The following is a 21,854-nucleotide window of genomic DNA, read 5'->3' as shown; positions in this document are numbered from 1 at the left end:
ATTATCTGTGTTAGTTGATATTTTCAAGACTTGGTTTTGTGCTCAATCATTTAACTAGAAGTATTCAATTGAGGTTGTTTGATTTATTTACTCTGGTTAGAGTTCACCCAGTTATGTTAATAGATAAAAGCTCCGGCATCTGGTAAGTGCTTGGTATTGTAAGGTGTGTGCCTTTGAACGGACAAAGCTTTGTTTTTTGTGTGTTTGAACATTTTGGTTTAGCTCTTGGTAACACAGCATTGAGTGGAGTAAAGGAAAGGGAAGCAGCCGTGCTGCCACGCCATGAGGGTGGCGTGGTCTATTCACTCCCCTTCTCTATCAGTATTTACCCCTCCCTCCCCTCCCCTCCCCTCCCCGGAAATACAGCAAGCTGACAGACAGACAGTAGTGTGAATGATCATAATAGATATTGCTATGTTTAGCTCTCTCAACATGACAATTTCACCGTCGATGACAGCCCTGCCAAAATCGACAAAGACAACTGCTGGCTGGTGATGTGACGAGAACGTTGTCATTTTTAGACATGTTAATCTCGCTGTCAATGCCAATTTATTTACAGTATCTCTACGAAGTCTCATTTTAAGTCTATATGCTTGGCATGGACATAAACAACAGCTTGCCTGGGTACGATATTTACGCTCAAATGTCTCATACATTTTAGAGCTTAAAGAAATGTGGATTTTCTTTACACACATTGTGTTGTGGATTTTAACCATAATGCTGATCCTTGTTAGAATGACCCTTTTCTAGACTCAGCACTTTTCAGTTATTTATTTATTTATTTATTGTCTGGTGGAGGAGTGCGACGATGTCACGGAGATGTTAATTCCGACCTCAACACATCCCTGTGAAATATTCACTGGGTACTTGGCAGAGACTCTCTGAGGTGTAAACATAGATTTTTTTTTTCTCCTCTCCCTCCTCCTCTTCTTTCTTCCACTCCCTCTTTACCCTTAATCAGCAGTCTGTGACTCCCGTTAGCCGCTCTGTGTTTTTAAAAAATCAGAGAGAGAGATAAGCCTGGGAGCTTCAGTCTGTACATCCAGCCTTCCCTTCCTTTCCCTCCCTAAGCATCTCAGTGCTGCTTTCGCTGCTATTTTTACCCACAGCCCCAGCTAGCTATTATCACAGGGCCAGATTGATACACCGGGTTCAGCACTTCGGCTGAACAGACGTTCAGCCGTTCTGCTCCTGTGATTGTGTGCTCGGATGCCAACCGATTGCGTGTTGTTCTGTTGTGTTTGAACAATGTTAGGACAGAGGCTTTGTGTTAGGATCGAGAAATGGGTTCGAAGACAGACTAAATTGAGCTGCGTCCTCAAGCATTTATGACCGATTGGCCATGTTTGGACATTTGTGTATTTGATTAGTTATTCACTGGGTATCAGGGTCTGGTTATATTAGTACACTCACTGTGCAGATGTGTTGATATGTAATATTGATTGTGTGTTTTATGTACTGTAGGTGCTGCCCAGGCAGACGTGTGGCCTGTTCACTCACACCATCTTCTACAACGAGTATCCTGGAGGACCCAAGGAGCTGGACAAACTCATCAACGGAGGGGAGCTCTTCCTCACGGTGCTCCTCAACCCGGTGAGACCAGACACACCTCCATAACTAGCATCAGGAGACCAATGCTCATCTCTCTATGGTTGCTTTGAAAAGCCTTATTTGTTATGCATTAATTTTTTTGCATTTTGTGCAACGGTGGTTGGAAATGACATTGACATTGCAGACAGTGCATTGAATGTTGTTCTGTGTTTTTCATTCCTTCCTCACAGATCAGCATCTTTATGACCCACCTGTCCAACTACGGGAACGACCGTCTGGGTCTGTCCACCTTTAAGAACCTGGTGAAGTTCCTCCAGACGTGGACCAACCTGCGGCTGCAGACCCTGGCGCCTGTGCAGCTGGCTCAGCGCTACTTCCAGATCTTCCCAGAGGAGAGGGACCCCATCTGGCAGGTGTGTGTGTTTGTGTGTGTGAGAGGCCATGAGAGCTGTGGGTCACTGGGTGTTTGGAACTCGGGACTATCATACACCAGGCTGTCATTTTAGAGAAGGCTAGAGATGTTGCCTTTTGACTCAGTCGCCATTGCTTCATACAGTGCAAATCTTATTTTGTTAGGTACAGCTAGGAGAGGCTGGCTCTTTGAACTGTGGTTTTGTTGTACTCCTGCTTCCACAGTACCACTCTTTGACACTGTTTCCCATCAACGCAGAAAAAAGACAGGTTTCCTTCCCTAAGAGGTCCAAGTGCCATCTTGGCAGTTCCTCACACTGACTGTCAATATTGAGTTCTCACTAAGTGGATAGGTTAACGTGTGCCGGCCGGCTCCCTTTGAAGTTTGGAGCAAACTTGTGCCTGCCTGGGTCCAAAGGTTTCTTCATCAGAGCACTGTGTTAAATGTCTTGGGATTAATGTGATATCCTGGTCGCCTCATTACCCATCATGCAGATGGCAGTGGGGACTGAAGGGAAAGAGACAGATAGATTTAAGGCAGTTGGCATCAGCTTGACATGCAGATTGACCCTGAGGCTCGCCTTGCAGGGCTGCTCTGCACTATCTGCCACACAGATACACTGAAGGCTACTCCACACTCAGGAAAAACAATGAAGAGGCAGCCTGCCTGATACTGATTACGGGTTCTTTTCCTAGGCCTTTCTTGTAGAAGCATAATTGATCAAGGGGTGAATCAGTAACCAAATGTTTGAGTCTGCTCCCCCAAACCTCTGTTGGACTAGACTGGTTGGGTTAATTTGAGCTGAATTAAAAGTACCCATCCTCCGCTTGGCATTGTTGGTCACACAGGGTGGATACAGTTGCCTGTAACCATTGTGCCGCATGTCTGTACACTCCCCCCACAGGTCTCACTGCTTTCTTGGCTGGCTTTAACACCGTAACTCTGAAGTCCCCTGGCCAAGTCAGTGGTAGACTTTAATTACAAACAGACTGCCGCTAGATATGATACTGGAGCCTGAAGAGTCTGTGTGTGTGTGTGTGTGAGAACAAGACATATCCATGGCAACTTATCCTGAGGCACCTTCCCGTTTACTGAACTGAACTTCCAGGTGAACTAACTCTGCCCACTCTGTCCCTACAGGACCCCTGTGAGGACAAAAGGCACAAAGACATTTGGTCCAAAGAGAAGACATGCGACCGATTCCCGAAGCTGCTCATCATTGGACCACAGAAGACAGGTGAGCAGTAAACAGATATCATATTGTACAAAAACATTATCTCATGAGGCCTCCCGAGTGGCGCATCGGTCTAAGGCACTGCATCGCAGTGCTTGAGGCGTCACTACAGACCCGGGTTCGATCCCAGGTTCTGTCACATCCCAGGTTCTGTCACATAGGGCGGCGCACAATTGGCCCAGCATCGTCCGGGTTAGGGACAAGATCATAATTGGATTGCAATTGGATATTGCGAAATTGGGGAGAAAAAGGGGATAAAATACAACAACAACAAAAATAATATTATACATACATACAGTGGGGGAAAAATGTATTTAGTCAGCCACCAATTGTGCAAGTTCTCCCACTTAAAAAGATGAGAGAGGCCTGTAATTTTCATCATAGGTACACGTCACTATGACAGACAAAATGAGAAGAAGAAAAAATCCAGAAAATCACATTGTAGGATTTTTAATGAATTTATTTGCAAATTATGGTGGAAAATAAGTATTTGGTCAATAACAAAAGTTTCTCAATACTTTGTTATATACCCTTTGTTGGCAATGACAAAGGTCAAACGTTTTCTGTAAGTCTTCACAAGGTTTTCACACACTGTTGCTGGTATTTTGGCCCATTCCTCCATGCAGATCTCCTCTAGAGCAGTGATGTTTTGGGGCTGTCGCTGGGCAACACGGACTTTCAACTCTCTCCAAAGATTTTCTATGGGGTTGAGATCTGGAGACTGGCTAGGCCACTCCAGGACCTTGAAATGCTTCTTACGAAGCCACTCCTTCGTTGCCCGGGCGGTGTGTTTGGGATCATTGTCATGCTGAAAGACCCAGCCACGTTTCATCTTCAATGCCCTTGCTGATGGAAGGAGGTTTTCACTCAAAATCTCACGATACATGGCCCCATTCATTCTTTCCTTTACACGGATCAGTCGTCCTGGTCCCTTTGCAGAAAAACAGCCCCAAAGCATGATGTTTCCACCCCCATGCTTCACAGTAGGTATGGTGTTCTTTGGATGCAACTCAGCATTCTATGTCCTCCAAACACGACGAGTTGAGTTTTTACCAAAAAAGTTCTATTTTGGTTTCATCTGACCATATGACATTCTCCCAATCCTCTTCTGGATCATCCAAATGCACTCTAGCAAACTTCAGACGGGCCTGGACATGTACTGGCTTAAGCAGGGGGACACGTCTGGCACTGCAGGATTTGATTCCCTGGCGGCGTAGTGTGTTACTGATGGTAGGCTTTGTTACTTTGGTCCCAGCTCTCTGCAGGTCATTCACTAGGTCCCCCCGTGTGGTTCTGGGATTTTTGCTCATTTTTGGGATTTTTGCTTTTGTGATCATTTTGACCCCACGGGGTGAGATCTTGCGTGGAGCCCCAGATCGAGGGAGATTATCGGTGGTCTTGTATGTCTTCCATTTCCTAATAGTTGCTCCCACAGTTGATTTCTTCAAACCAAGCTGCTTACCTATTGCAGATTCAGTCTTCCCAGCCTGGTGCAGGTCTACAATTATGTTTCTGGTGTCCTTTGACAGCTCTTTGGTCTTGGCCATAGTGGAGTTTGGAGTGTGACTGTTTGAGGTTGTGGACAGGTGTCTTTTATACTGATAACAAGTTCAAACAGGTGCCATTAATACAGGTAACGAGTGGAGGACAGAGGAGCCTCTTAAAGAAGAAGTTACAGGTCTGTGAGAGCCAGAAATCTTGCTTCTTTGTAGGTGACCAAATACTTATTTTCCACCATAATTTGCAAATAAATTCATAAAAAATCCTACAATGTGATTTTCTGGATTTTTTTTTCTCATTTTGTCTGTCATAGTTGACGTGTACCTATGATGAAAATTACAGGCCTCTCTCATCTTTTTAAGTGGGAGAACTTGCACAATTGGTGGCTGACTAAATACTTTTTTTCCCCACTGTACATACACTACCGGTCAAAAGTTTTAGAACACCTACTCATTCAAGGGTTTTTCTTAATTTTTACTATTTACTACATTGTAGAATAATAGTGAAGACATCAGAACTATGAAATAACACAAATGGAATCATGTAGTAACCAAAAAAGTGTTAAACAAATCAAAATCTATTTTATATTTGAGATTCTTCAAATAGCCACCCTTTGCCTTGGTGAAAGCTTTGCACACTCTTGGCATTCTCTCAACCAGCTTCATGAGGTAGTCACCTGGAATGCATTTCAATTAACAGGTTTGCCTTCTTAAAAGTTAATTTGTGGAATTTCTTTCCTCCTTAATGCGTTTGAGCCAATCAGTTGTGTTGTGACAAGGTAGAGGCGGTATACAGAAGGTAGTCCATATATACCAAGTCCATATTATGGCAAGAACAGCTCAAATAAGCAAAGAGAAATGACAGTCCATCATTACTTTAAGACATGAAGGTCAGTCAATATGGAAAATCTCAAGAACTAAAGTTTCTTCAAGTGCAGTCGCAAAAACCATCAAGCTCTATGATTAAACTGGCTCTCATGAGGACCGCCACAGGAATGGAAGACCCAGAGTTACCTCTGCTGCAGAGGATAAGTTCATTAGAGTTACCAGCCTCAGAAATTGCAGCCCAAATAAATGCTTCACAGAGTTCAAGTAACAGACACATCTCAACATCAACTATTCAGAGGAGACTGTGTGAATCCGTCCTTCATGGTCGAATTGCTGCAACGAAACCACTACTAAAGGACACCAATAAGAATTAGAGACTTGCTCGGGCAAAGAAACACGAGCAATGGACATTAGACCGGTGGAAATGTGTCCTTTGGTCTGGAGTCCAAATTGGAGATTTTTGGTTCCAACCGCCGTGTCTTTGTGAGACGCGGTGTGGGTGAACGGATGATCTCCGCATGTGTATTTCCCACCGTAAAGCATGGCGGAGGAGGGGTTATGGTGTGGGGCTGCTTTGCTGATGACACTGTCTGTGATTTATTTAGAATTCAAGGCACACTTAACCAGCATGGCTACCACAGCATTCTGCAGCGATACGCCATCCCATCTGGTTTGGGCTTAGTGGGACTATTATTTGTTTTCAACAGGACAATGACCCAACTCACCTCCAGGCTGTGTAAGGGCTATTTTACCAAGAAGGAGAGTGATAGTGCTGCATCAGATGACCGGCCTCCACAATCCCCCGACCTCAACCCAATTGAGATGGTTTGGGATGAGTCAGACGGCAGAGTGAAGGAAAAGCAGCCAACAAGTGCTCAGCATATGTGGGAACTCCTTCAGGACTGTTGGAAAAGCATTCCAGGTGAAGCTGGTTGAGAGAATGCCAAGAGTGTGCTAAGCTGTCATCAAGGCAAAGAGTGGCTATTTGAAGAATCTCAAATATAAAATATATTTCGATTTGTTTAATACTTTTTTGGTTACTACATGATTCCATATGTGTTATTTCATAGTTTTGATGTCTTCACTATTATTCTACAATGTAGAAAATAGTAAAAATACAGAAAAACCCTTGAATGAGTAAGTGTTCTAAAACTTTTGACCAGTAGTGTGTGTATATATATTGTGATGTCACGAGAGGCTGTGTCCTGGAGGGACGTTACATCCCCCTGAGGTGGCTGCAAACCCAGACAGCTATGGCTCCATCTGCTGGTATGGTCGGGAACTCCACCCCTCTATGGCCAATCTTCCCACGCAGCTGAAACAAATGAGGAGCTGATGAGCTGAAGGTTTGGGAAGGGAAGAGACACACTGAGGGAGTGTGTGGGGGGTGAAGAGACACAGTCTCCAACCTGGGCTCTCTGGAGGACAAGAGTGCTGCACGTCCACTTCCATGAGGAATATAAGGATTTGGAGATACTCACCTTTGGGAAATACTCACCTTTGGATATATGCACCTGTGGAAATACGTGAGAGACATTTGGAAGGACTTTTTGCTGGGTTGGCCACTAGCTGCAACGTGGACTACAGTAAGGCTGGGGGAAAAGTTATCTGAGCGAGTGAGAATTATGATTTTGGATGTGGAAGAGACATCCCTGAACTGTTAACCCTTAAAGAGCCACAAGAGAACAGAATTTTGTTATATTTTCGTTAATTTCCCAAGACCTATAATAAAATCCTTGTTTTGTTTGAACCTTGTCTCCTTGCACTACTTGAGCAATCCCGCTGAAAGCTGTGTAGCCTCTCGTGACGTCACAATATACAGGTAAAAGTCAGTAAATTAGAATATTTTGAAAAACTTGATTTATTTCAGTAATTGCATTCAAAAGGTGTAACTTGTACATTATATTTATTCATTGCACACAGACTGATGCATTCAAATGTTTATTTCATTTAATTTTGATGATTTGAAGTGGCAACAAATGAAAATCCAAAATTCCGTGTGTCACAAAATTAGAATATTGTGTAAGGGTTACATTTTGAAGACACCTGGTGCCACAAACTAATCAGCTGATTAACTCAAAACACCTGCAAAGGGCTTTAAATGGTCTCTCAGTCCAGTTCTGAAGCCTACACAAACATGGGGAAGACTTCAGATTTGACAGCTGTCCAAAAGGCGACCATCGACACATTGCACAAGGAGGGAAAGACACAAAAAGGTTATTGCAGAAGAGGCTGGCTGTTCTCAGAGCTCTGTGTCCAAACACATTAATAGAGAGGCAAAGGGAAGGAAAAACTGTGGTCAGAAAAAGTGTACAAGCGATAGGGATCACCGCGCCTAGTCAAGATTGTGAAAAAAAACCCATTCAAAAATGTGGGGGAGATTCACAAGGAGTGGACAGCTGCTGGAGTCAGGGCTTCAAGATCCACCACCAAGAGACGCTTGAAAGACATGGGTTTCAACTGCCGCATACCTCGTGTCAAGCCACTGTTGACCAAGAAACAGCGCGAAAAGCGTCTCACCTGGGCTAAGGAAAAAAAGAGCTGGACTGCTGCTGAGTGGTCTAAAGTCATGTTTTCTGACGAAAGCAAATTTTGCATTTCCTTTGGAAATCGAGGTCCCAGAGTCTGGAGGAAGACAGGAGAGGCACAGGATCCACGTTGCCTGAAGTCTAGTGTAAAGTTTCCACCATCAGTGATGGTTTGGGGTGCCATGTCATCTGCTGGTGTCGGTCCACTCTGTTTCCTGAGATCCAGGGTCAACGCAGCCATCTACCAGCAAGTTTTAGAGCACTTCATGCTTCCTGCTGCTGACCTGCTCTATGGAGATGGAGATTTCAGGTTCCAACAGGACTTGGCGCCTGCACACAGCGCAAAATCTACCCGTGCCTGGTTTACGGACCATGGTATTTCTGTTCTAAATTGGCCAGCCAACTCCCCTGACCTTAGCCCCATAGAAAATCTGTGGGGTATTGTGAAAAGGAAGATGCAGAATGCCAGACCCAACAACGCAGAAGAGTTGAAGGCCACTATCAGAGCAACCTGGGCTCTCATAACACCTGAGCAGTGCCAGAAACTCATCGACTCCATGCCACGCCGCATTAATGCAGTAATTGAGGCAAAGGAGCTCCAACCAAGTATTGAGTATTGTACATGCTCATATTTTTCATTTTCATACTTTTCAGTTGGCCAACATTTCAAAAAAATCCCTTTTTTGTATTAGCCTTAAGTAATATTCTAATTTTGTGACACACGGAATTTTGGATTTTCATTTGTTGCCACTTCAAATCATCAAAATTAAATGAAATAAACATTTGAATGCATCAGTCTGTGTGCAATGAATAAATATAATGTACAAGTTACACCTTTTGAATGCAATTACTGAAATAAATCAAGTTTTTCAAAATATTCTAATTTACTGACTTTTACCTGTATATATCATAAACATGGTTACCTCAGTTCAGTGATGCAACCACACCCGCAGCAATTATCAGTTGTAAACCCACACACCAGTAGAAATCCACTTTTTTGAGCTGAAAGACGATGACTAGAGCTTACCCATGATGTTGCACAACAATTTAAGTCAATAAGTCATTGTTTTAGTCAAAGTATGATGTATTTGGGCATGAAGTGACATCTGATGGGCCCACTTCGTCCAAATCCGTGTGAATACGGTGTCTTTTCCTATGATATGACATACAAATTATTTTCAGCCTACGTTTTGTTTCAGGGCTGGGTTTTATTTGATTGTTACCAGCATTGCATTGTTTATTAATTATAAACAGCTACCGAGTTATTCCAAAGTTATTGGCCGCCTGAGCACATATAAATAAGGGGTGCAAACTTATGTTTTCTCGCCTCCACTTTTTATACGATAAAAATTATCAAAATCCATTGGGATCTTTTTTACATTTTCACTTATTTTTGAGCTAGTCTGTATTATAAATATATATCTGACCATTTTATAAATGGTATAATTGCGTGATAGGTTGGCATTTTGCAAACCCACTCCCCCCGTCACCCCAAGATTAATGGTTTTGACCACTAAGGTTTTGCGTCACTACATGCTCCAGATAAGGTTAGCAAGATGGCTAGCTATCTAGCTAGATAATGTAAGCATGCTAGCTAGCTACACTGACAGCTGTCAGTACCCTATTTGTTGATGTTTTTCAACTTTATCAACATATTCCCAATTTGTGAATATGTATCCTCGGAGCTGGAACCTAAATGTGCATTTCCACTCTATGACAGTCGTTTAACCTGTCATAGAGTGGTCTAAGGCACTGCATCGCAGTGCTAGCTGTGCCACTAGAGATCCTGGTTCGAATCCAGGCTCTGTCGTAGCCGGCCGCGACCGGGAGACCCATGGGGCGGCGCACAATTGGCCCAGCGTCGTCCAGGGTAGGGGAGGGAATGGCCGGCAGGGATATGTAGCTCAGTTGGTAGAGCATGGCGTTTGCAACGCCAGGGTTGTGGGTTCGATTCCCAAGGGGGGCCAGTATGAAAAAATAAATAAAATACTAACTGTAAGTCGCTCTGGATAAGAGCGTCTGCTAAATGACTAAAATGTAAATGTAGGTAACTGTCAAAATAAAGGAAACACCAACACAAAGTGTTTTAATAAGGCGTTGGGCCACCATGAGCCAGAACAGCTTCAATATACCTTGGTATGGATTCTACAAGTGTCTGGAACTCTATTAGAGGGATGCAACACCTTTCTTCCACGAGAAATCCCATCCCTTGGTGTTTTGTTGATGGTGGTGGAAAACGCTATCCCCCATTTACTCAAGTGTTTCCTTTATTTTGGCAGTTACCTGTACATCCAGAGAGACATGACCTGAGCTCGTTCCAGGTGCAGCTAGGAGGTTATAGATACTGTACTGTATGTCTCAGTTAGTGTACTCTACACACCACCAGGGTGTGGCTCACAGTACTAGATCCACTGCACCAGAAAGACAAGCGCTTCTCTGCCTGGCATGGAGCAGCCTTGAACCTTTGTTTATTGACAGCCTGGAGAGAAGCGATGGATAATGGCAGATGGGCAGTCATTTACGGAGTGTCACACACTTTATTTAATTTATAGGATCACCGCAGAGGCAGGCAAGCAGTCAGTCATTGGGTTTTATTGTAACCTTGACTGCTCCCCACTAAATGGGAATTTCAGGTTTACTGAGTAGCCTAATTAAACTTCTTAAAGATGTCTTAAGGGAGCGATAGCCCTCCTTCTGAGATTGCTGTAAAATGGCCATGTTAATCTTTTCAATCAAAACGGATTAGGGGGTTGGGTCTGAGAGTAAATTTACACATTTCACCATTGTAATTACCAAACTGCACCAGCACTCACAAATAGTTTGGTCAGCCATCTTGTCTGTCAACTTTACATTCACCACTCCTCTTTACCTGACACTTTATCTCTTACTTAGTTGAGTGTTTTGGGCTCTCAGCCTCTAGGTAGACCTGTTGCTATTTAAAGCTTTAGCACATTTCAGAGGGGTAGTAAATAGCTGTGGTAAAGAACCAGAAATATATGCAAGGTTAGCATTTACAGTGTCTTCAGAAAGTATTCACACCCCTTGATTTTTTCCACGTTGTGTTACAGCCTGAATTAAAAAATTAATTAAATTGAGATTTTGTGTCACTGATCTACGCACAATACCCCATAATGTCAAAGTGGAATTTTGTTTGTAGAACCTTTTGGAAATTAATAAAAAATGAAAAGCTGAAATCCTCTTGAGTCAGTAAGTATTCAACCCCTTTATGGCAAGCCTAAATAAGTTCAGGAGTAAAATAATATGCTTAACAAATCACATAATAAATTGTATTGACCCATTCTGTGTTCAATAATAGTGGTTAACATGAATTTTGAATGACTACCCCATCTCTCTACCCCACACATAAAATTATCTGTAAGGTCCCTCAATCGAGTAGTGAATTTCAAGCACAGATTCAACAACAAAGACTAGGGAGGTTTTTCAATGCCTCGCAAAGAAGGGCACCGATTGGTAGATGTAAAAATTATTATAATAACAGACGCTGAATATCCCTTTGAGCATAGTTATTAATTAGGCTTTGGATGGTGTATCAATACACACAGTCACTACTACTAACTCGATTGCCGGAGAGGAAGGAAACCGCTCTGGGATTTCACCATGAGGCCAAAGGTGACTTTAACTGAGGATGGATCAACAACATTGTAGTTACGCCACAATACTAACTTAAATGACAGAGTGGAGAGAAGGAAGGCTGTACAGAATAAAAATATTCTAAAACATGCATCCTGTTTGCCCTGTTTGCAACAAGGCACTAAAGTTAGAAATGTGGCAAAGAAATTAACTTTTTGTCCTGGATACAAAGGGTTATGTTTGGGGCAAATCCAACAAAGCACATCACTGAGTACCACTCTTCATATGTTCAAGCATGTTGGTGGCTACATCATTTTGTGGGTATACTTGTTATCGGCAAGGACTAGGGAATTTTCTGGGATAAAAAGAAACTGAAAATACAGCTAAGCACAGGCAAAATCCTAGAGGAAAACCTGGTTCAGTCTTCTTTCCAACAGACACTGGGAGATTAATTCACCTTTCAGCAGGACAATAACCTAAAACACAAGGCCAAATCTATGCTGGAGTTGCTTACCAAGACGACATTACATTTACATTTTAGTCATTTAGCAGACGCTCTTATCCAGAGCGACTTACAGTTAGTGAGTGCATACATTATTTTTTGTATTATTTCTTCATACTAGCCCCCCGTGGGAATCAAACCCACAACCCTGGCGTTGCAAACGCCATGCTCTACCAACTGAGCTACATCCCTGCCGGCCATTCCCTCCCCTACCCTGGACGACGCTGGGCCAATTGTGCGCCGCCCCATGGGTCTCCCGGTCGCGGCCGGCTACGACAGAGCCTGGATTCGAACCAGAATATCTAGTGGCACAGCTAGCACTGCGATGCAGTGCCTTAGACCACTGCGCCACTTGAATGTTCCTGAGTGGCCTAGTTACAGTTTTAACTTAAATCGGCTTAAATCTGTGGCAAGACTTGAAAATGGCTTTCTAGCAATGATCAACAACCAACTTGACAGAGCTTAAAGAATTTGTTAAAGAATAATGGGCAAATATTGTACAATCCAGGTGTGGAAAGCTCTTATAGAGAAAGATTCACAGCTGTAATTGCTGCCAAGGTGTTACTAACATGTATTGTCTCAGGGGGGTGAGTAGTTATCTAATCAAGGTATATTAGTGTTTTATTTATCATTCATTTTTAATACATGTAAGAATTGTTCTTCCACTATGACATTATAGAGTATTTTGTGTAGATCGTTGACCAAAAATGATAATTAAATCCATTTTAATCCCACTTTGTAACACAACAAAATTAGCAAAAAGTGAAGGGGTGTGAATACTTTCTGAAGGCACTATGTCTAATATCTAACATATATACATTGCCTAATAGTATCTATATTGGATATTTGTATCAGCAATACTCATGAAAAGTCCTGGTCTCTGTGCAGGCACCACAGCCCTGTATCTGTTCCTGGGGATGCATCCTGATCTGACCAGTAACTACCCCAGCAAGGAGACCTTTGAGGAGATCCAGTTCTTCAATGGCCACAACTACCACAGGGGCATCGACTGGTATGTGACTCCCCTTGTCCTACTCGATCATTTGCATTGCCACCACTCCGGCACTAATTCCTCTTCTCCAAGACATTTCCAACAGTCCTGGTTGTGTTTTGGGGGCAGCATGTTGGAATGGAGAGATAAATTGCTCATGTTAACCACCATGCTTTTCATAGTATATTAAACCAACTGAGTTGCACAGTTTTGAGACATATTCCAGTTAGTATTTTTGGCTTTAGAGGAATGTTTCATCCTTCAAAGGGAGAGGCTTTGGTTCATCCCCCTCTGAGCTCAATCATTGATTAACAGAAAGCAGACCATTGGATTAATGTGTGTGGTGGGCTCAGTTGTGGAAAATCAGTCTCTTACTCCCATTCAGCTAGTGACTGGTTTATGCCGGTGCAGTCATATGTTTTATCCCAAACATTTCATAATTTTCATAGTTATTGATGAAAAATGAAACTAGTCTGTGTTGTTTACATAGGATATTGGTATTTGTTATATGGACAAGAATTATATAGTTTATCTTGAATCATTCTGATCCTTTTTGTCAGGTAATTGTTGTTGTTATACTGTTATGTTGTACTTAAATGCTGCAAAGGAATTGTCTTTTGGTGACAAAGATTAATCTAACCTGATTCAAACCGCTCTGTCTGTTTTTCCTCGCTGGAACAGGTACATGGAGTACTTTCCCCTACCCTCCAACACCAGCTCAGACTTCTACTTTGAGAAGAGTGCCAACTACTTTGACTCAGAGGTGGCTGCACGGCGGGCAGCCGCCCTCCTGCCCAAGGCCAAAATCATCACCATCCTGATCAACCCTGCAGACAGGGCCTACTCATGGTACCAGGTGAGCCTCCCTCCCAGAGAAAAAACACTTCCCACTGTTCCATTTCCAACATCAGACTCTATTATAGGGAGAGCAATTGGGTGAAATGTTGTGGGTGGCTTGAGGGTAGCTTCACTCCTTTTCCAGGTCAGCTGCATTGATGATTTCCCTTGAGCTTGGAAATAAATTATCTAATATCCTGGTATAGAAATAGGTGATGTACCGGTTTGTAGGAGTGTGAAATGAGTTGGAATGCCCTCTGCAAGGACACAGAGCTGTGGATGAATCTGGCAAGATGGGCTGACTGTGATGTCATATCTGTCTGTTCTGCCCCAGCACCAACGTGCCCATGGCGACTCAGTCGCCCTGAAGTATACTTTCCATGATGTCATCACTGCTGGCCGCGATGCCCCCATCAAGCTGCGGGTGCTCCAGAACCGCTGTATGGTACCGGGCTGGTATGCCACCCATCTGGACCGCTGGCTCAACCACTACCAACCCAGCCAGGTACGTTTGGTCATCTGGGTCCCAGGTGTGCATGCTTATAGTCATGTGTGTTTACAGTTGTCAGTAAGTGATTGGGCAAAAGCATGTGGTTAAATGGAAACAAACATTTATTTATTCAGTCTGTATACAGTGAGGGGAAAAAAGTATTTGATCCCCTGCTGATTTTGTACGTTTGCCCACTGACAAAGAAATGATCAGTCTATCATTTTAATGGTAGGTTTATTTGAACAGTGAGAGACAGAATAACAACAAAAAAATCCAGAAAAACGCATGTCAAAAATGTTATGAATTGATTTGCATTTTAATGAGGGAAATAAGTATTTGACCCCTCTGCAAAACATGACTTAGTACTTGGTGGCAAAACCCTTGTTGGCAATCAGAGGTCAGATGTTTATTGTAGTTGGCCACAAGGTTTGCACACATCTCAGGAGGGATTTTGTCCCACTCCTCTTTGCAGATCTTCTCCAAGTCATTAAGGTTTCGAGGCTGACGTTTGGCAACTCGAACCTTCAGCTCCCTCCACCGATTTTCTATGGGATTAAGGTCTGGAGACTGGCTAGGCCACTCCAGGAACTTAATGTGCTTCTTCTTGAGCCACTCCTTTGTTGCCTTGGCCATGTGTTTTGGGTCATTGTCATGCTGGAATACCCATCCACGACCCATTTTCAATGCCCTGGCTGGGGGAAGGAGGTTCTCACCCAAGATTTGACGGTACATGGCCCCGTCCATCGTCCCTTTGATGCGGTGAAGTTGTCCTGTCCCCTTAGCAGAAAAACACATAATGTTTCCACCTCCATGTTTGACGGTGGGGATGGTGTTCTTGGGGTCTTAGGCAGCATTCCTCTTCCTCCAAACACGGCAAGTTGAGTTGATGCCAAAGAGCTCGATTTTGGTCTCATCTGACCACAACACTTTCACCCAGTTCTCCTCTGAATCATTCAGATGTTCATTGGCAATCTTCAGACGGGCATGTATATGTGCTTTCTTGAGCAGGGGGACCTTGCGGGCGCTGCAGGATTTCAGTCCTTCAGGGCGTAGTGTGTTACCAATTGTTTTCTTGGTGACTATGGTCCCAGCTGCCTTGAGATCATTGACAAGATCCTCCCGTGTAGTTCTGGGCTGATTCCTCACCGTTCTTATGATCATTGCTATTCCACGAGGTGAGATCTCCCCAGGCCGAGGGAGATTGACAGTTCTTTTGTGTTTCTTCCATTTGCGAATAATCGCACTAACTTTTGTCACCTTTTCACCAAGCTGCTTGGCGATGGTCTTGTAGCCCATTCCAGCCTTGTGTAGGTCTACAATCTTGTCCCTGACATCCTTGGAGAGCTCTTTGGTCTTGGCCATGGTGGAGAGTTTGGAATCTGATTGATTGATTGCTTCTGTGGACAGGTGTCTTTTATACAGGTAACAAACTGAGATTAGGAGCACTCCCTTTAAGAGTGTGCTCCTAATCTCAGCTTGTTACCTGTATAAAAGACACCTGGGAGCCAGAAATCTTTCTGATTGAGAACGTCAGCCTCGAAACCTTAATGACTTGGAGAAGATCTGCAAAGAGGAGTGGGACAAAATCCCTCCTGAGATGTGTGCAAACCTTGTGGCCAACTACAATAAACATCTGACCTCTGATTGCCAACAAGGGTTTTGCCACCAAGTACTAAGTCATGTTTTGCAGAGGGGTCAAATACTTATTTCCCTCATTAAAATGCTAATCAATTTATAACATTTTTGACATGTGTTTTTCTGGATTTTTTTGTTGTTATTCTGTCTCTCACTGTTCAAATAAACCTACCATTAAAATTATAGACTGATCATTTCTTTGTCAGTGGGCAAACGTACAAAATCAGCAGGGGATCAAATACTTGTTTCCCTCACTGTATACTGTATGAGCATGGTTAGTACTGTGTGTGTATAGGTGTGTATAGACTGTTGGTGTTGTATTTGAGACAGCTCATCTTGTCTATCTGACCTACTGTGGTGTTGTAACTGGTTCCTCAGATCCTGGTTCTGGATGGTCAGGTGCTGAGGACGGAGCCTTTTGCCGTGATGGACAAGATCCAGAAGTTCCTTGGGCTGACAAACACACTGAACTACCACAATATTCTAGCGTGAGTGTCTTATTAGGCCTTGGAAATACTGTAGACCCACTTGCTAGAGCCAACACTTGGCAAATGAAGGCTTTTGTTTCCCTAACCATTTGAAATGTAACATTATGCAGATTAATGTATTGAGCTGGCCAACACCAGTGTGGCTGTGGAGGAGCCCATCTTTCCTGTTTGGAGCAGAGGTGCTTGGTTTGTGAACAGCTTTGATGTGATTTTCAGAATGTTCCCATGTGGAGGGATCACCATCGCTTTGACATCACCATGACAACCGATACCCTTTCTTTTGCCTCCCCCTGTTCACCAGCCCCCATATCTCTGTTTCTGCCTCTGATGCTTGACCACATAATCACTCAGCCAGCCTCGTAAACAGCAACATCTGTCAGCCACATCCTCTGTAGACAATGGATATGTTTTGTCCCGTGTCTCTTCTCTAAACACGAAGAGCCGCAAACCATCTGTTCAGGATGTTCCCTTTTGATTTTGTTGAGAATTTATTTTCATCATTTTGACTGGCCCGCCTCCATTTTATGGGTCTGTGTTCCTCTGTTCCAGGTTTGATCCCAAAAAAGGGTTCTGGTGCCAGTTGTTAGATGGAGGGAAGACCAAATGCTTGGGAAAGAGCAAAGGACGGAAATACCCTGACATGGACACAGATGTAATTTATTATTAACCTTTCCCTAAACATAAAAGTGTATTAAATTATTCAACACTTATTTCACTTTTGTCACCTTGAAAAGCAAGTATTTTTATATAGTTGGATTGTCTCTCCTAGAATAGATTTTATAGAAGAAGAAAAAAATATGTATTTCCTACAGTCAGTGCTGCTTTATCATCTCATTGCTTGTCTGTGACAGACTCGGCTCCTTTCAGGCTGGGTTTGGAAAGCCACCAGATCGGGTAGAGTGTCTAATGAGCAGACAGAGAGGGGTTTTGAGGGGGGCAAGGTGGGCAGTGGGCACTGAGCTCAGGTCCTTGAAGTTACCTTGACTGTTTTGGCACAGACACCTCGGAGGTAATTAGCTGGGTAATGGCGGGTGATTTTTCTCTCTCTGCTTCAGTCAGAATGGCAGGGCTCATGAGACTCACAGAGCAGAGTTGCAGTGCCCGCTGCCTGAGTTGCTCAGTATCTGGGCAAAAAATCTCTGCACACTAAGTTAACGACAGATCATGTAAAATTTAATGTGGTATTGTTCCCTGGGCATAGAGTTAGATATTCATGATAACATTGAAGATTTTAGTATAATTTGAACACCATCTAAATGGGCAACTACGGAATCTAGGGTGGAAGCTACAAATGATGTATTGGTCTATTAGAATTTTTCTTGTAACTATATGACCCTATATTTGTCTCTCTCTCTCTCTCTCTCTCTCCCTCTTGTCCTGTGGCAGTCTCGCTCTTTCCTTAGGGAGCATTACAGGGACCACAACATAGAGCTGTCCAAGCTGCTCTATAAGATGGGCCAGCCTCTGCCCAGCTGGCTCAGGGAGGAGCTGCTCCACACCAGGTAGCCTCAGCATGGCCGGGGACACAAGGACAGAGGTGCCACCCCAACCTGCCCACACAGAGGGGATGCACTCTCCCCTCTGCTCCAGCCAGTCACCGCCACACGGGGTGACCAGGAGCTGAGGAAGTAGGAGAGACACAGCAGCCCCTCCATGCCCACTCAACCCAGTGGCCCCCAGGGACCAGGGACCCCAGCTTGGGGTGTGGGCCTCAGAAGGGAAAAGAGGCAGGGGTGAAGGAGAGACGTGAACTGTGTTTAGGATTGTTCTATTTCTTTCTCAGAAAGAATGACAAAGTGCCCGTCTTGACCATGGGCACATGCACACAGCAACACTGGGGCAAAGAGAGAAGAGGGAGGAATCAAAGAGATGTATCATTTCCTCAAGGAGAACCAATGTTCTTATTCGGTCTCTCACACAGAAAGACAGACAGACACACTCACTCTCTGTGCGCTTTGCAGAGGGAGGAGAAAGACTTTGTTTCTCTGTGCCAGTCATGAAAAATACACTAGCAAATAATGGATATTCAAGTGCCAGAGTGGAATGTTAATTTGAAAGTATTTCTGAATTTATATTTTAATAATTAACACTCATATACTGCTGGATGTCTGTATTTGTTTCCAAGCTGTTATGGTTGCATAATGCATCTGTCGAGACTTGTATGTTCCTTTTAACTGTTCCATGTTTTTAATCTGTGTTCATCTGAAAGCATAACTGGAGTCCATGTATTGCTCCCACAGACCACCTGACCTTTATCCAGTCAAGTCAAATCACCTTTGGGTCTCTAAGGCCTTCAATTTAATGAATCCACAGTACAGTGGGTTAAAAAAGTGAAAACTGTAATGATATTTCCAAACGAGACAAGCTTGCTTTGCATTGGTCAGTGGAATGTTCCCGCTTGTCCTTGGTTGTAACTGCCTTAATAATGAAATATTTAAACCCATTCCTAAATACAGCTGACCCTACCATGTCTGTAGAGTACACTGCAAACTGAACATAAATGTGGCATGAGAAATTTAGCTGCACGTTTAAAGGCCTTAAGGTGGACATTGCAATTTATCACTCCGAGGAGATGGGCATCATCATCGCCATCCAACGTGTTACTGTACCGAGCACATCTCTTGATTTCCTCTAATAGAGCAAGGAGAGCAGTATGTTGACTCATGGTCTTTCCCAACTCATCTGACTCCAGCTTAATCACCTCCCTATTCATTCTGTCACCTGATTTGTTCCTCATATTGTGCCTGTACAATAGGTGAGAGCAGAATAGAAGGATATCTTTTGATCGGCTCCACTTGGGAAGTATACTGGGACCCTTAGCCCTAGTGTCGTGATGTCCAGTTACAGACAACACCGTCTTCCCTTTCACTTGGAATGGCTTTGCCACATGTTGTTGTCAAACCAACACACCAGAGGAGCGTAGGTCACAGCAACATGTATCTAGCTCTGCAGCATTTAGCTCTGCAGTGGTTGATTTAGTATTTAGTATGCCCTTTGAACGCAAGCCCACTGAATCAGATGGTAGTGTAAATGGCCGCCTGTAAGAAGTGGTCCGTATCCTTCCATGTAGGATGGCTCTTAAAGGTTCACACTGCACCATGTCATCCTCATACATTATTCATCACTGCAGCTTATAGCCCTAGCCCATTTCAAAGTGTCCAATCAGGTGTGTTCTGCAAAGACTTTGGGGAAAATGAAGAGGTGAAATTGGATTTGAAGCTGCAAATTCAAGACTGTTAATCCCACCCTCTGGAGGAACTGGAGTTTTCTATACAGGACACATTGAGAGCCTTTTCATTTCTCAGTTTATTAGTCAAGGATAGAGGAATGTAAACTCACATCGTTTTATCTCCTGTTAGATGCTATGGAGACAGATACAAATAATAAGAACATATCTGGGAGGTTAATGTTTCTTTGTTGTATTACAATTGAGTATGTACAGACACATGATCTACTCTGAATCCATGCTCTCCTAGAAGCACAATATTTATTTCTCAACACTAAGTGAAAGAAGAAGGTTTTGGTACAACTTTCCTGTTAAAGAGAACAGTCCTTGTTTGTTTGAGGGATTTTGCAGTGCTCCAGAAAACAAGGGTCCATTTAGCATTGTGTATTACTTGGACTCGTGTAAACAAGTGTGGTCTTATGGGACCATTCTAGGTTAATTGTATTTAAGGTACTGAATCATGCACCTTGTGTGGTGACACACACGCATGCACAAATGCTGCTCTCATTTCAATTTGCTCAAGGAGCTGTGATATATTCACAAATCCTTTGTCTTGTCATTTCCTTTGTCTTGTCATTTCCTTTGATTTTGAGCTGTTTTACAATGCAATATATGGTACAAGTGTTCTGGTTCAGAGTATCAGGGAGGGTGTTGTGTTGTTGTTTGAGCCTATAGACACGATGGTCAGGAGATGGGCCGAGCACGTTCCCATGTCTGTGGGCAGTTCCTTCATTACCCCACTCACTCAGCAAAAGTCCCAGTGAATTTCACTCTGTATGATAATGTTGGACATTGAGTAGTGATAATTAATTAACTATAAGGAAATGATAATCATCTGGACTGTACAATCAACCAATTGTTGTTAATATTTTTTATTGTTGGTAGCTAATATTTTTGTGATTTTTAATTTCCAAATAAAGAAACCACTGTCTTTTTAACTTTTGTCATGCATTTTAATTTTGTAGTTGATGACGATCTCTTGGAGCAAGTAATGTGATAAGAGCAGGACAGGGAGCCACCCTGAAAGCTGTGTAAACCAATGTGGCTCATAAACTAGGTTTTATCCAATTGGCGACAGATTTTCATGTGAATATTGTAAAACCCACCTAAAGAAAATATGCGCATTTTCGCACGGAACAGATTCGTTGCGGATTTAAGTCAGTGCGTGATGACGTAATGCACACGTTTTTTTCGCTTACATTTTCATGTACCAAATAAAACATTAAAGTTCAATGTGTTTCCATCGCATTTTCAATTCTACTGATAGTTTGTCAAACTTTTGCGTTAAATAGCAAATGCCCCTACTCTGGTCCTGGCATTTGCGCTCTATCGAACAGCTCGCAGATACAGTGCGGGTAGGCTAGTTTACATTATGAGATTATTATGGATAAGAGCGAGAATAGTTTTATTTGTCAAACGGCAGGCAAGCATCAATCATGTCACCAGAATAAGACCCTTGATATTTATGGGAAAGGAGCATTAAGATCATCTTGCACTTTCACCACCCTGTGAAGTTCATCATAACTTATTTCATCTGTAGCCTAATAAACTGTATTGTGTCTATAGAGTCGTAGTTGGAGGACCACACACATATAATCGCGTGACTCCAAATTTACTTCTAAGTGATGGTTATTATATCAATATTTGCGCGTAAAGGCGTTTCCACCACAATTTGTCATACTCAATTTCACTGACACAAAAAGATCCCATGTCGAACAAACAAATAATCTGTCGGCATTTATAAAATTGTACTGAAACTACCTGTTTCCATCACAGCTCAGTCATTTTTTTTTTTTTTTTTTTATAAGGTATGACTTTACTTGCATAAAAACTGGATGGAAACGTGGTGAGTGACTGTACATTTTCTTCTTAGCTGTCAAATAACAGTAAATCCAGTGCTTAATTTGAGCCGGATCCTGCCGGAACAGGATAGGGAAAAGTAATGTATGGCCATATATATCAAAAAACGTGACATATATTTTAAAATATATGATAATGTATTTAAAACGCATATATAAATCTCACAACCCCATATAAAATAA

At 42.9% G+C, this 21,854-nt stretch overlaps 1 protein-coding gene across 2 annotated transcripts in view; it reads left to right on the top strand.

The window, feature by feature from the left end:
- The window catches only part of ndst1b (N-deacetylase/N-sulfotransferase (heparan glucosaminyl) 1b), a 73,286-nt gene extending 52,536 nt beyond the window's left edge, over positions 1-20,750 (top strand). For both annotated transcript variants that reach the window (XM_041894449.2, XM_041894450.2), the window contains exons 7-15: positions 1,465-1,593; positions 1,782-1,964; positions 3,104-3,200; positions 13,034-13,157; positions 13,818-13,992; positions 14,308-14,478; positions 16,477-16,586; positions 17,136-17,238; positions 17,973-20,750. In XM_041894449.2, coding sequence (XP_041750383.1) covers positions 1,465-1,593; positions 1,782-1,964; positions 3,104-3,200; positions 13,034-13,157; positions 13,818-13,992; positions 14,308-14,478; positions 16,477-16,586; positions 17,136-17,238; positions 17,973-18,092 — 1,212 coding nt within the window. In that variant the 3' untranslated portion in view covers positions 18,093-20,750. The remainder of the gene's footprint in view (positions 1-1,464; positions 1,594-1,781; positions 1,965-3,103; positions 3,201-13,033; positions 13,158-13,817; positions 13,993-14,307; positions 14,479-16,476; positions 16,587-17,135; positions 17,239-17,972) is intronic.
- The last annotated feature ends 1,104 nt before the right edge of the window (positions 20,751-21,854 follow it).

Source organism: Coregonus clupeaformis, chromosome 13, assembly GCF_020615455.1.
Source record: "Coregonus clupeaformis isolate EN_2021a chromosome 13, ASM2061545v1, whole genome shotgun sequence".
Lineage (NCBI taxonomy): Eukaryota > Metazoa > Chordata > Actinopteri > Salmoniformes > Salmonidae > Coregonus > Coregonus clupeaformis.
The sequence above is the reverse complement of the archived record's forward strand: the minus strand, read 5'-3'. Positions and strand labels throughout refer to the sequence as shown.